The sequence below is a fragment of the Alosa sapidissima genome, chromosome 11, assembly GCF_018492685.1.
Source record: "Alosa sapidissima isolate fAloSap1 chromosome 11, fAloSap1.pri, whole genome shotgun sequence".
In the NCBI taxonomy this organism is placed as follows: Eukaryota; Metazoa; Chordata; class Actinopteri; order Clupeiformes; family Clupeidae; genus Alosa; species Alosa sapidissima.
The window spans coordinates 10842244-10857066 of record NC_055967.1 but is presented as its reverse complement, the minus strand read 5'-3'; the positions used below and the strand labels follow the sequence as shown (position 1 = coordinate 10857066).

At 47.9% G+C, this 14823-nt stretch overlaps 1 protein-coding gene across 1 annotated transcript in view; it reads left to right on the top strand.

The window, feature by feature from the left end:
- LOC121724120 (doublecortin domain-containing protein 1-like) overlaps positions 1 to 14823 on the top strand; it is a 77738-nt gene that overhangs the window by 20878 nt on the left and 42037 nt on the right. Inside the window, exon 9 of the mRNA XM_042110477.1 lies at positions 265 to 431. Within this exon, the coding sequence (XP_041966411.1) occupies positions 265 to 431 (167 nt within the window). The remainder of the gene's footprint in view (positions 1 to 264; positions 432 to 14823) is intronic.

Here is a 14823-nt window from a genome sequence, read left to right as displayed (position 1 = left end):
TGGCCACGAGGCATGCCGCAGATTGGGGGAGGCTTGCCGCTGTGCTTTCCAAAATGATCTGTCGATTCTTCCCTCCTGCAGGCCCGCCACTCGGCCAGGGACGCCTGTGGACTGGGAGCTGTTGCCAGTTGCACAGTTTGGATGTGCTTAGCTGTGTGTTAGCTTTGGGATGGAGTGATGGAGAGTGGGAGCCGAGAGCAAGGGCTGAGTGTGCTCACCCATGGGTGTCTCTCTCTCTCTCTCTCTCCCTGGTTCCTGATGCAGTCCCCCAGCTGGACGGCTGCCTGCTGGGCTCTGGGGCCCCGGTGCGTGGCCCTTTGTGGGCGTCCAGGGGCGAGGCGTTCAGTGCGGCCGGAGCCCAGACCTACGTGAGGGACACGGCGAAGGCCCTGAGGCAGAGGCTGGGAGTCAGCAGGCAACACCTGGAGCAGGTGAGTCCATCCATTCATAGAGTGAGTGATCGTAGAGTGGGAGAAAGAAAGAGAAATGGAAAGAAAGAAAGTAGTCGAAATGTAAATATATTACTGTATCATTACTGCATATGAGGGAGCTGTAGCTGTAGCACTGCCATAGCTGTTGATAAGCTGCATGCAAGACAACTTTCAATTTGAATCTGAGGGAAAGGGATAAGTGTTTGCGTTCGTGTTTGCCTGGGATTGACAGCTGTATTAGTGCCTGTTAACCTTCAGGCATGCATAAAACCTGGTGTCTGCTGTCTGCTGGAGTATTGCTGTGCGTAGCTACATGCCACGGCTACAGTGTGGTTTTCTGTCAATATACCAGGCAGTGCTTTAATGGATTGGCACAGAGAACTTCCATAGCCCACCCCACCCACCCTCCCCTTCCCTACACTTAAGCAAGTGCCAGCTTGCATTCTATGGAATACAGTACCTGTGATTGCAAGAGGTTAAACATTTTTTTTTCTTCTTCCTTTTTAAGAGCTTCTTCCACTTCAGTTGTTGATGCTGTCAACTGTTATTGGCTTTTAGATAATTTTGGCACAGACTGGGTTCACAAAAAGGTCAGGGCAAAATAATTTATTTCCGAATGTAAATTAAATGCATTTTAAATTAGCTTCCTCAGCCGTTCACAGACTCTTCTGCCACCCCCAATGCTGTTATTATGTTAGTCTGCTCTGGACGTGGAAGGGCTGCACTGTTCATTGAAAGCCCCGGGCACCAAATATTCAGCACTGTAGAAATGCACTTGGCTTGCATTCGGAATTCGTTATTTCATTTGAGTCATCAGACTAGGTGGATGCGAAGTTAGAAGGTCAGATGTTTATGAGCAATTGCATTTGTATTGGCCCCGCACCAGTATATTTTCATTGCAATTAACTTTCACCTATGAAAGTGACATCTGTAGGAGTCTGTGCAGTGTTGTTAAGTTGTGTTGATGATTAAATTGTTCTGTAGATGATGCTACTGCAGCACTGATGGGCCTATAGGGGTTGAATTCTGTGTACATTACCTATAAGCAAGCTGTTAGTAAACTGCTTTCAGTAGGTTTAAGAATATGAATATTTCATGAATATATCTCACAAAGCAACCAGGATTGGTCACAGAGATGCAGTCATTAATGTCACAGTGTGTGTCACAATGTGCAGTGCTTTCTTAGTGCGTGGAGGCATTTTGTTATATTTATATGAAGTTGTTGTATGAAGGGGAGAATATGTATGAGGTGAGAATACTTTCGCTGACAAGGGCTATTGTCTCACATTAACATTCTAATTACGTGTGTGTGTGTGTGTGTGTGTGTGTGTGTGTGTGTGTGTGTGATGAGTGAGGGGGGGGGATCATGGAGATGAGTGACATGCCACTGTGGGAGGGCTTGTCTGTCCGTGTTTGGGGACAAACAGGGTGGTAGCGGGGGCATTGCAGGAATTAAATGCAGAGGCGATTTTGGAGTGGTGATGCAGGGGGGTGGATGCGTCCAGTTTATCTTCACTACCTTTACGAGGCAAACAGACATTACATTACATAGACGCAGCCCAATAGAGAGAAAGAGAAAAACAGACACATGGCGTTACGACTGACACACATCTGAGAGATGATGTGTTTTCCACAAGCAGGCTTCAAATGAGAACAGAGTTGGAAGACGATAAAGTCTGGGCATTTGCGTTTTGCGTCTCGATCGATACGCTCTGCATTTGTCCTGATATTCCCTAATCCCTCATTTTCTCAGGCCACACTCACACCCGCACCCTGACCCTCCGCACTCTCCATCACCTCTTCCGTGATTTCGTTCATCTCCATCTGAAAGTCTGTCGCTTCCCCACCACTCTGAGTTGTCTTTGTTCTCCTATCGGGGGCTTTGGCGGAGCGAGCAGATGCCATTATCTTCTCCGTAATGGACTTGAATGAGAAAGTTTTTTGCTACACTTGAGTTCACTCATTAAGCACGGGATTGACAGCATTAGAGCGTCTTAAACTTCTGACAGCTCTAAGTGCCATAACCTGTGCCAGTATCTCCCGCACTACCAACCACCCCCACCCACCCACCCTCCTCTCCACCTTTCCTTCTCCTGTGCGAACAAATGAAGTGAAAATTGCATTCTCGTCTTTGGCTGATATGAAAATGGAATTTGCGATCATGAAATATACACAGTTGTCACTTCTTAAAAAAAGGTGTCGGCAATTTGCTTCAGTGGGTAAGGTGAATATTTTCTGTGACGGGAAGAAGGAGAGCTTTGAGAGAAAAGGAGAGAGAGAGAGAGAGAGAAAGCGAAAGAAGAGAAGAGAGAAAGAAAAAAAAGTGTGATTCCTGTGATCAATGGAAGACTTCATTGCTTTGCGCTTCATTGCGCTTGTAATAAGCAGCTATAGATCTTGGCTGGTGCTGTCTGTGTGCCTTTGTGTGTGTGTGTGTGTGTGTGTGTGTGTGTGTGTGTGTGTGTGTGTGTGTATGTGTGTGTGTGTGTGTGTGTGTGTGTGCATGCGTGACAGAGAGAGAGAGAGAGAGAGAGAGGAAGATGAGCAGAGAAAGAGAGACAGTGGTGCTTCTGCTAATATGGCAACACTGCCACCTAGAGACCAGCAACCCAGCTGGCTCTGAACAGAAGACTGTATGTGTGTGTGTGTGTGTGTCTGTGAGTCTGTGTGTGTGTGTGTGTGTGTGTGTGTGTGTGTGTGTGTGTGTGTGTGTGTGTGTGTGTGTGTGTGTGTGTGTGTGTTTCTGTGTGTGTGTGTGTGTATGTGTGAGAGAGAGAGAGCAAGACAGACAGAGCCAGCTGCTCCTGTTCTCACCAATTTTTCACCCTGCTATGGACATGAGCGCACACTGATGATCTTTTTTAGTCATTTAACAGTGGGCTGGGTTGAGAGGGCGCTCATCTGAAGCTGGAAATGGAGCTTCCCCAAATGGTTGAGCAGAGCAAGATGAGAAGAGAGCAGAATATCACCACGCTGGACAAACAGGGGCTTTGTTGGCATGTGCCAGAGACTGGCTCCATGGAGCAACATGTACAACCCATAAAACCTTGACTGAAAGTTCCCCATACGGATGTGGTATTGAGGGTTCAAGGGAAAGAGTCTCAGCTGCAGTGTGTGTGTGTGAGAGAGAGAGAGAGAGAGAGACAGAGAGAGATTCTGCCTCTGTTATAAAGTCATGAAAATACATGTTCTCACATAAAAGTCAATTTCCTGGTTCTGTCAGTTTTTTTTTTCTTTCTAAGATTAGATGAAGCATTTTATGTTAAGGACACATGCTCTTTTCCAGGTTCTCGGTCAAGTTTGATGACGTTTTTTCAAAGGACATTTTCACTGAGGCGTGTTGCTTTCATATCTGTCCGGCACAGTTTGATCTCCTCCTTGAAAGCAGTCGGAGCGCACAGCGAGTCACATTAGAGTCATGCCTAAGCCCCTACCATGAGCATAATAAAGCCGCATCAGTTCAGCTGGACAGGGCTGCCCGCTGGCAGTGCGGAACAGCAGAGGAAGTGGTCAGGTGCTGACAAAGCTGTGCAGGTTGGGATGATGGGGTTTGTGTAAGGGGGGGGGCTAGGAGCTCAGAGGTCCATAAGCCGTGGTCAGGAGTGTGTGTGTGTGTGTGTGTGTGTGTGTGTGTGTGTGTGTGGGGTGGGGGTGGCTCTCTCCGTCCCATCTGGTGGCCCCGCTCAGACCCAGGTGAGAGAGGAGGGAGGCAGCAGGTTTGCTGCTGCTGCTTCTGTTTCTGCTGCCTACACTACCACCTCCCCTCCACACACACACAAATACACACACACACACACACACACACACACACACACACACACACACACACACACACACACACACACACCTAAGCCGACCCATGTCACTGAGTTCAGATCAAAGCTCAGCTGCATCCCCGAGATAGACAGACGACGCCCGCACGGATGGAAGATGAAACGGACCGGGAGGCGTCCCTCTCGCAGCCAGTCAGGTCACTGATCCCAGGTCAGGTGCGTGGAGCCACGATGAGCAGGGGCTGCCTTGGAGAGCAGGTTTGAGGTCAGGCCGCAGGCGCTTTGCAAAGAGGCCTCCTTTAGGGGGGGGGGGGCAGTTGCTCAGATTGTTTGAGGCCATGGGAGTCGAAGAATCGAAGAGCATCTGTGATCCTCGCGCCGCAGGCATGAGGTCAAGGTCAAAGGTCGGGTGGACATTCCATCCGCACGGACAGGAACCGTGGTACACGAACCAGGCCTCAGCAGTCACGTAGATGGGGAGGGATTAACTTATTTAGCAGACTCACTGGCGACCAATCAAACAACCCTGTACACCTGCACAAAGTCAGCTAAAACATGATGCTTACTGCAGCAGCCACTGCATATGGGTATTTAGTGCTCTGGATGTGCAGGCTCCAGCTCACTGCAGTGTGTGGGTATGTGTACGCCAGTCCGAGTTTTGTCCACATACAGGCATTTGAGTGCACACCCTGACATACAGAGAAGACTATATCAAGGTAAACAGTCTCTCTCTCACACACACACACACACACAGAGAGACACACACACGCACACACACACATACTCTATAGTGAACAGCACCGAATAAACATAAGCCCAGCTTTTAAGATAGTGAATGCTCACACAATTCATATGTGGAACACTGCTTGTCTGCGTTACAGATAAATAGAGCACATTGCCCATGGATTATACATTTTAGATTACCCTGGCCTGCTAGTGTCTGATAGGTATATGGCACTTAAAGATATGAACAAGGCTAAAATTACATATCATATTCCTGTGCCATGCATGATTAATAAATAACTGGGTTAAAGGTCACCCAAACTCATTTTACTAGCAGCCTGTGCACGTGGAGAAGCTGAATGTCACCGAGCACTACACTGCTGAGGAGCTGAATACATTTTAGTGGCGCGGGTTGGGTTGTACCTGTAGGAATAACATATGGGTTCAAATGCTATGCAATGCTATGCACCTAGAATATTAGTCTCTGTTGGGTGATTGGCCCCCCTCTTGCAACCCCCCCCCCCCCCCCCCAAACCCCAAACCCCACGCACAGTTCACAACCAGCTACGCACAGCTGCTGGAAGCCTCCCCGATATCAGTGGGCACCTGTCACCACGCAGCAGCTTACCTCGGTGTAATCTGCCTGCCCTCATAACCATCTGACCACGACCGCCACTTGGATAACGGCTCTTTAAGAAGTCACTGTAAAAAGAGCTTGTGTTAAGAGTCGCTAGCATGCTCATGCTCTGTACGGCGGGGGTGTAATGGCAGGGCTGGGTATTAATATCAGGAGTTAAAAAAGCCCAGTGTATTTTCCTCTACCCTTCTTTACTCAGTCTGTGGTGTTTTTAATTGAGGGCCTGTGCGTCGTCGCTCCGCCGGCTCGATGTCAGGCCCCTCTGGAGCGTGTGCCACGCTCCCACTCGCCGCTCCACGTCCACGCTCACCACTCCACACTCTCTCCACGCTGTCCCACCCCTGACTCAACCAGGCGCTGGGGGGAAACGGCTGGCTGTGTGTGTGTGGGGGGGGGGGGGGGCTGGAGGGGGTGACAGGCTCTAATTGCCCTCCGCGGAGATCTAACACCCCTGTGGTAAGAGGCAGTGAAAGGAGAGGCGAAGCCCGAGCCGCGGCTCCTGTCTTCTCCATTGTGCGAAAATAAATACATACAGTTCGTGTCCCAGGGAGTGAAATAACACACCCGGGGCCGGCGGGATTTTCACTGGTCATTTCATCCCCAGCTGCAGGCCGAAAACAAAATTACTCATTGTCTATCGCGGTGAGAGAGAGAGAGAGAGATGCGTGGTGGCGACGCAGGAGCGGGGGAGACTTTGCCGTGGCTTTAAGTGCAGTTTATCCAGCTGTAGCCACGCAGGAGCGCGGTGGAGGAACGGAGGGGGCTTCCCAGCTGACTGCCCCTCCTGTGCCCACGTTAGTGGTAGTCCACCAGTATCACTTCATTAGTTAATCTTGGGTGGGTTGAAACAATGGCGTGGTTTTTTTTTTAGGAAGGAAATCAGTTTAGAAAAGGATTGTAATGATTCTGCAATTAACTGCATCAGCACCCAAAATGTAACATGTCTTTCACAGGATTTCGTTATGTAATTTATATGTGTGACAAACGAAAAATATCATGTCATGTCACATATCCCACATTTTTACATCTTGAACATGTAGAGGATTTGCTTGCTGTCTATTTTATGGATCTCACTCACTCACTCTTGTGAGGGGAGCAGAGTGAAAAGACCATTGTGTTGTGTTGGTGTGTGTCGTCCTCGCTGGCCCTGGTTGGTGCCGCGTAGCGCTGGTGTGTGTGTGTGTGTGCGTGTGGCTGGCAGTCCTCGGCACTCGGGCCGGAGAAGGGACGCGTTGCGTCTGCTCTCTGTCACTCCTCGTTACAGCGGAGCGCCACGGCGGCACCTGAGGGAATCAGAGTCGGCCGGGCTCGCCGTCACAATCTGCATAACGCCGTGTGAAGGGCCAAACAGAGGGGCCAGATGCCGTTACTGGAAACCACCCTGCTACTAAGAAACACTCGCTGACACTCGTTTTTTTTAACTCTGTATCTGTTTCTTTTTTTCTATTTTTTGAGTACATTTGTCTTTTTTCACACATTTGTCATGCTTCCTCTCTTTCTCTCCACCCTGTCTTGATGCCTGTTTGCTTTAATCTCTCCTTTTTTCTCCTCAATGCCTCGCACTCCCCAATACCTGACTAAACAAAGTGTCACCAGCCTACTCCTGTCATGGTCAAAGTGTCAGGGTAGGCAGCCTTGTGTTTGCTGAGCTGGGAACATGCCCGCGAGTGACTGACAGAGGCCACTGTCTAGAGAGGCTTCACACTGGACTGAGTACTGAGTGAGCGGCCTGCATAGCGGCCAGGAAACAGATGTTTGCTAGAGGCCATAGCTCTTATGTCTTCTCAATGTAATCACAGAGATTCAGGACCAGCCGGACAGGAACGCTATTTTTTTTTAATTAGTTTTATTCAAATGTTGTCTTTTATTATGTCAAAGGTGTATTGTTATGTATTCATTTATTCAAATATTATAACAGAGTAATGTATACAGTATATTTTATCCTTCTATTTTTACATTCATATATGCATAAAACATATAGAATGTACAGAATATGTCAGACTCCACTGCTTGTAAATGCTTATTATTTTATCCTAAGGATGCACAATTTCACAAAAGGCTGTTTCTTATATAGTATCCTAAGTGGTAACTTTTTGTCCGTTTTAGGCAATTAAGGCCAAAATAAGAATAATGTATTTAAAATAATTCCAATGTGTAAAGTTATCATTAAGGGTGGTTTACATTAATGATAATGTTTGACATTTAAATTATTGAATTTCCCCTTGGGGATCAATAAAGTATCTATCTATCTATCTATCTATCTATCTATCTATCTATCTATCTACCTATCTATCTATCTTAAATTTATCTTACCTGGGATTTAATTTCAAGGCATTTTATTCTAAGAGTAATGATGATCCTTGATAAAAGAGTGATGAGATGATTTAGGTCATTATGTGGATAAATTAAGATATTTGATGAATTAGTCTGTATTCTTCATTTAACTTTAATCCTCTTAAATATTTCAGTTTGAAATGTAAAGCCTGTATTGTAGTCACCTTTCCACATGGGAAACCTCCAAATTATTAATATTTCCATTTACTTATACATGTACAAAATGTATGTATTTTCAAACTTATAAATTACTTATTTTTGAAGATTTTAAAAGTTTTTAATTGTCATTGCTATTCTGCTAAACTGTGATATCATATCACCTTTACTGGATGCCTCCCTTCCCCTTTCCATGTCTCAAGGCAAAGCGCACAAAAAAAAGTTGGATGAAGCTGTTTGTCAGACCAAAAAGATTCCATGCTTTCCAGTTTTGCGTATTTTGTGATGATGGTATACAGTGTGTGTGTGTGTGTGTGGGGGGGGGGGTAGCGGTGTGTATGTGTGTGTGTGTGTGTGGGGGGGGGGGGGTGCGGGTAGGGGGCAGATGCCTGCCAGACCTGAAACATAACAATTAGCATCCCGGGAGTGACAGGCAGGCATGGATGCATCATCTCTGCCACTCGGCTCGGCCCACCGTGGCTGTACCTTGTCATGTGTCATCCCTCATCCTCATCCCCAGTCAGGACTGAGCTCAGAGCTGGGAGCTCCGCGCTGCTCCACACGCTCGTCTACATTTATCCCAACAAAGTGCGCCGTGTGTCAGGACATCCAGAGCATTTCATTCACTGAGCTGTCTCTGTAGGGCAATAAAAAGGAGCAAATAAATCTCCATCCATCATTAGCTCCTTTCATGGCTTCCTCTGTTGCATGCCTGATATTACACTCTCTGCTAGAAAGAAAGGCTTTACCCATCCAATTCATCAGGGCCTCCCTTTTGGAAGCATTTTTATTTCCTAAGCTCCTGCAAAACTAGTTCAGATACTGTTAGTACCAATGCGCCACTTTTCTGAGGATAATCAGTAACGGTTTGGACTTCCTTCTGTTTGAAAAAAGAAATATATCAAATTATTATTCCTATAAAACTGTAACAAAATGTAAATTATAATAACCCCATTCTCGTGAAGTACTGTAATGAAGACAAAACAACTGATAATTGTATCTCAATAACAGAGCAAATTTATGCTCAAAGCCTAACAACACAATGAAGACATCACATTTGGATAGGGTTCAACTCCGAGGCACGGTTCTGCGCAGCACAAGTGCTTTGCCTGGGATGTTTAGTGTGTGCTTGACCAGATGGTTGGTGATGGCCCCAGGCCTGTCGGCACTGGCCACGGACCAACTGGGTCATCAATATATACGCGTGCAGCATGAGCGCAAGTCATCTGTTTGCTTTAAGTGGAATATTTTTTCTCTCTTTTCTATCTCTCTCTCTTTCAGTGTGTGTGTGTGTGTGCACTTCTGTGTCTTACATATGTCCACCTCACCTCTGTTCCCTGTCCACTGAGGTCCAAGGCCTCTGATTTATCTCTGTGCAACAGACACCTGATTTCTGTTTGATTAGTGTATGGTGATGATTGTCTTATGTCAAAGTTAATTTGTCAGAATGTCTTAACTGGATGTAAAAAACAAACACCTTCCAAAGCACAGGCTTGAAAATGACTACACATATTCCAACTCATTCACTTTTCATTGAGTGCTGTGATGTTTTAAAGACAATCTGAAATACAACTTCTGTTGAATTTCTCTAGAAAGCACAAATGTGCAACGTGATAGCCTCTGCACACCTTCTCTTGTGGGAGAAAGCTGCCAATTCCACCTATATTGTGCAGACAAAATTATACTTGTTATTGGTTAAATGACTCGGAAGGGAGCCGGTGGCCGGAGTGGGAAGACCGTCACGGGCGGCTTGGCTAAATGCGCACCGGTCTTGTTTGTCGCGGGGGCTAAAGGTGTAGCGTGGCGTCGGCACGCTAATGACATGCAAAAGGAAGTGTTCCCCCTTTGCTCCGAGGGCTCGGGCGACTGTGGCCCCCGTCCCTCTGCTCACGCTTGACCTCCCCCGTGTTGGCCTGACAGAGGCTCTTTGTGTACACAGAGGCGGCCCCTCGCAGGCCACCAAAGAAACATTAATATTTCTCAGCAGGAGGGGAGGGGGAAACAGGGGTGCAGTGCATTACCTCGCCATTTTCAACAACCACGGCCCCCCATCCCCCTCCCAATTCAACCCCATCTAAGCACAATTTACTCCTCCTGCTTCGCTTTTATTTTCATATCATAACGCACAATCACACACATATTTTTAATTGCTACTTTGTTCAAGTCAGCCCCCTTACCATCACCACCACCGGCGCCACCTTCATTGGGAGGAGGATTAAAAATAGGAGAGCTTTGTTAGGAATCTCATTAGGCAACTCTCCTTTTGCGAATAGTGTTATCTCAGCCATATTGCGATGATGACTGAAGGCAGTCTGTTATTACTGTCAGTTGAAATGAGGCATAACAGACAGAGATTGACTGACAGGCAGTGATAATAGTGCCATGAAATACCTAATTGGCTCGCAGTGGAGCGGTGCTGAATGGGGTTTAGTGAGAAGAGGGAAGAACGGGGTTCTTAGCTCGAGAGTTCATAACAAACTGTGGGGAGTTAAGCAAGTTAGAGCAGTATGGATGGATTCCCTTCCATGCACAATTTGTGTCAATGCTGTAATAACAATGCCATCTTAAAAATGACATGTGAAATGAAGTTATTAGGGGTATACAGGGTGACATTTATGTCAGTAACTCAGAGGGTGGATTTCAGTATGTTTGATGTGATAATCATTTGCAATGGAGCTGAGACCAACATCATTTGTGTGTGTGTTTGTGTGTGTGTGTGTGTGTGTGTGTGTCTATGTTAGTGCGTACACTTTCCCTGACATATCATGCATGACTCTTAACGAGTGCAGCTCATCTCTGATCCCTTTTCTCTAGCCATCACTCATAACCCCCGGCAGGTCTGAAAACACTCTCCGACAAGCTTGTTCTCCTCCATGATGCCATTGTGCCGATTGGATCAAGCAGGAGGGCCTCTCTCCCAGGGCTGGAGCTGCCCAGTGGGTCTGCTGCTGAAACTACATATCAGGAGTCCTGATCCCTTCCCTCAGCCACCCCCTCCACCTCCAGCCCCATATGCACCTGCCCCTGATGCTGGGCCACTGGTGGGGGTGGATATCAAAGCTCCACGGCTGGGGAAGGCTGGAATGGTGGAGGGGGGGGGGGGGGGGGGGGGGGGGTAGATGTAGCTGCTGCCTCCTGAAGAGGATTAGCGCGTCTCCCAGGGAGAGCGAGGGGACGTGGAGTGAACACCTGCCATGGTGTCAATGGAGTGGCGGCGGAGCACCGCAATCATACACAGCACGCCTGGCCAGGAAAGGGGGGGGGGGGGGGGGAGGTGATGGGGGTTGTGTGCGTTTGTGGGCAGGGTGTGGGGTAGGGTGGGGGGGTGCACTGGGTAAATGTTGGGATCTTTGGACAAGGGGGGAGTAAGCCCACTTGCCTCCTCTTTCTCCCTCAAAACCTAGACCCAGTGTGTGTGTGTGTGTGTGTGTGTTAGTGTTAGTGAGTGTACAGTATGTGCGAGCGTGCTTGTGCGTGGGTCTGTGTGTTGGGGTACAGTAATCATCCATTTCAGACGATCATTTTAACAATGACTTGCACATCTTTTCAGGATTGTAAATAGGAGATTATTAAAGTCCTCTATAAGAGATTAGGTCAGAAAAGTCTCATTTCCACCTTAAGGACATTCATCCTCATTGTTTCTTGGACAATGACAGAAAAAAAAAATGACAAGGGCAAAGAGCTGCTATTCTCTGTCTCCCTTTGTCACTTTCAAAGGATGTTTAGGCATCTGTCACCACTTTGTAATTACCCTGAAATCTGTCACTTGTCACATAACACGAGAGTAATCAATCTCCATTAGAGGAATTTCTCACTTGTAATAATGATCTGTGGAGGATAAAAAAAGATCTCATACCCTCCTATCAATGCCTCAGCACTTCCTGCTGCCCTGCTGCCCGGACATCTCAGGCACATTGTCTCAGTTCTCGAGCATAATGGCCGGCCATGACACTCTTGAAAGACTTTTTTGACCCTCTGGAGAGGCTTGCTCCTTTCAGCCTCTCGCCCTCTCTCCTCCGTCACCTGGGTTGCCGTGGCAATTGTCTTTCTGTCTTTCATGACAAGCACCATGTTATCACCTCCTGTCCTTCACTTGTCCCGCTAATACATGCTCCCCTCTTTGAGCTCGTCTTGAGCTGAATGGAGACCTGTCATTAAGGGCCCTTTACCGCTGAGCAAATGGTGGCAAGGGGGGAAGGCTATGAGAGGAATGTTGATCTCTTCGACAGAGAATCAACTTGAAGGAGCAATGAAAGGCTGATGATCAGCTCGCTTGTCCTTTTTTTTGCCAAGGACTCGAAAGGGCCTTTGTCCTAAAGTGGAGGCTGGTCACAAACATACTGAAGGGTCTAACGTACTTGGCGCTGACACCCCGTCAAAAGTGCTATTGGAATATTCAGTGAATATCTCCTTAAGTCGCCTTTCCAGACTAATTTTGTGACTCTTTCAGCTTTCCTTTTTCAGTGTGACTCCCTCATTGGATTCCTCTCTCAACTCACTTGCTCACCGTCAAAGACCTCTATGACACAGTGAAGACTGAACAAAGTAGGTGGATGTTTGGGGGCGGGGGGGGTATGCAAGATGATTGTTTGTTGGATTCTCTCCAATCGTCTGAAGTCTTTCATTTGTTTTGCAGAGAATAAGACAAAGATGGAAAAAAATCCATTGTTCACCTTCAAAAAGTGCTGCTGTTCTTCAGACTCAGACGATTGTCCAACTTGATCAATTCTCAATCAAAAAGCTGCACAAACTTGCCTCCTCCTCTCACAGTCCCCTCGGGATTCACCTCTCCTCACCTTCTCCTCACATTTTTGCTTTGAAAAAGTTTTTCAACTCTTCGTCAGGCACAGCGAGAGAGAGACAGAGAGGGAGAGAGATTAGTGTGGACTCAGCCGAAACTGTCAAAAGTGAAAGGGTGGGAACAAGGAGGATCGGGCAGGAGGAGGAGGAGAGCAACTGTCAGAAGGCACATTACCGGGGTTGCGGACAGCCGATGAGAGTGCGTGATGGAGTGATCTCTAATCACAGTGTTTGTGAGGAGTGGCCGCCGCCTCGTTACTGCCCCTAATTAAGATTCCCATCAGCCCTCGCCACCTCTGCCGCTGTTTTGACAGAGGCTGTTAGGCGTCTATCTTTTATCAACGGCTGGCTTGCGCTGAGGTCTTTTCAAACGCAGCCTACCTGTCTGTCTCGTATTGATTCTCAGGCACTCTCTCCTCAGTAGCGATCGCCTCTCTCTATTTGCTAAATTTGACTGAGGGCTTCGACAAGCTTTGGAAAGAGATATGATTACCACCAATTATGGAGCCCTGTGTATGTCAGTGCACTAAATAACGTTCGAATCGACGGAATGCTCAGATGCCGAAACATCATCATCATCAACATCATCATTGTCATCATCCGCCGAGCAAGAGGCTATTTCCCACCTCCACTACCCCACCTCCATCAGCGGTCACCAGTCGCCAGTGCCAGGTCCGGCGGGGCAGGGGTCAAGACAGCTCGAGCCAAGAGGCCTCTGATTGAGCTCACCTCACCAAGACAGAGAGGCTCTCACACTCCCTCCCTGACAGCACAATCAATCCAGTGTTGTGTATTGATTGGCCAATATCACAGTTGCTTTCTAATGAAAGGGTAGGGAAGAGAGAGTGAGAGTGATTGAGAGAGAAAGAGAGAGAGAGAAGAAGAGAACATGGTGGTGGAGAGAGGGAGGGCTGGAAGGTGGAGCGAGAGGGCTGGAATTAGCTTTCGATTTGCTCCGGGGTCTGCTACTGTTGGGACTCTCATTTTGCCTCGCCACCTTTGTCTCTCTCTCTCTCTCTCTTCTCCTTCTCTTTCCCTCTTTCTCTCTCTCCCTCTCACACCCCTCAACACCCCTCTTGATCAATACTGCATCATCCAGAGTGGGGCCGGTAATTACACCAACCAGTTCTCCCCACCCAACACACACACACACACACACACACACACACACACACACACACACACACACACACACACACACACTCTCATCTTCCCCCTCACCCCACCCTGCCCAAACCAGCACAAGCACAGAGATCCACACACATACAGAGAGACATGAGGGGGGAGAGGAGGCTCGGTTGGGGTGGGAGGTGGCCGGGGTGGGGGGGGGGGGGGGGGGCGGGGCATAAGGTCATGTAAAAGCTCAAGCCTGCAGAGCTGAAGGTGGCGGGTGAAGAAAGGATTCCCCGGCTTTGGCCCGGCCGCGTAGTGAGGCGAGGGCTTAGCTGAGACGCCGCTTTTTCCCCCCTCTTTTTTAATTACTGTAATTTTCCACCCAAGCTGGTGAGTGAGCTGATGGAGTGAGGCACTCTCCTCCCCGCTGTTCCTGACGGGGCCTGATGGGCCTTCAAATTATGCATTGACTCGGCCTGTTTCGCTCCTCCCTCAGTGTTTAGCGCTAATAACCTGTAGAGTCCACCGCCCCCCCCCCCCCCTCATCTGTCTCTCTCTCTGTCTCTCTCTCTCTGTCTCTCTCAATGTCTGTCTGTCTGTCTATCATCCAAATCTCCTCCATCATCAACCCATCACTCCCATACAACCCATCACTTTCCACACAAACAAATGCTCACTTTACACACACTTTCAGACACACACACACACACACACACACACACACCCACACACACACACACTCACAGACACACACACACAGACATTACCCCTGCTACGTCTCAGTCCATGATATTGGAGTGGTAATTACTTCGTGTGAAATCTCTACTGCTATCACAGTGTATTTTGTGTCTGCCTG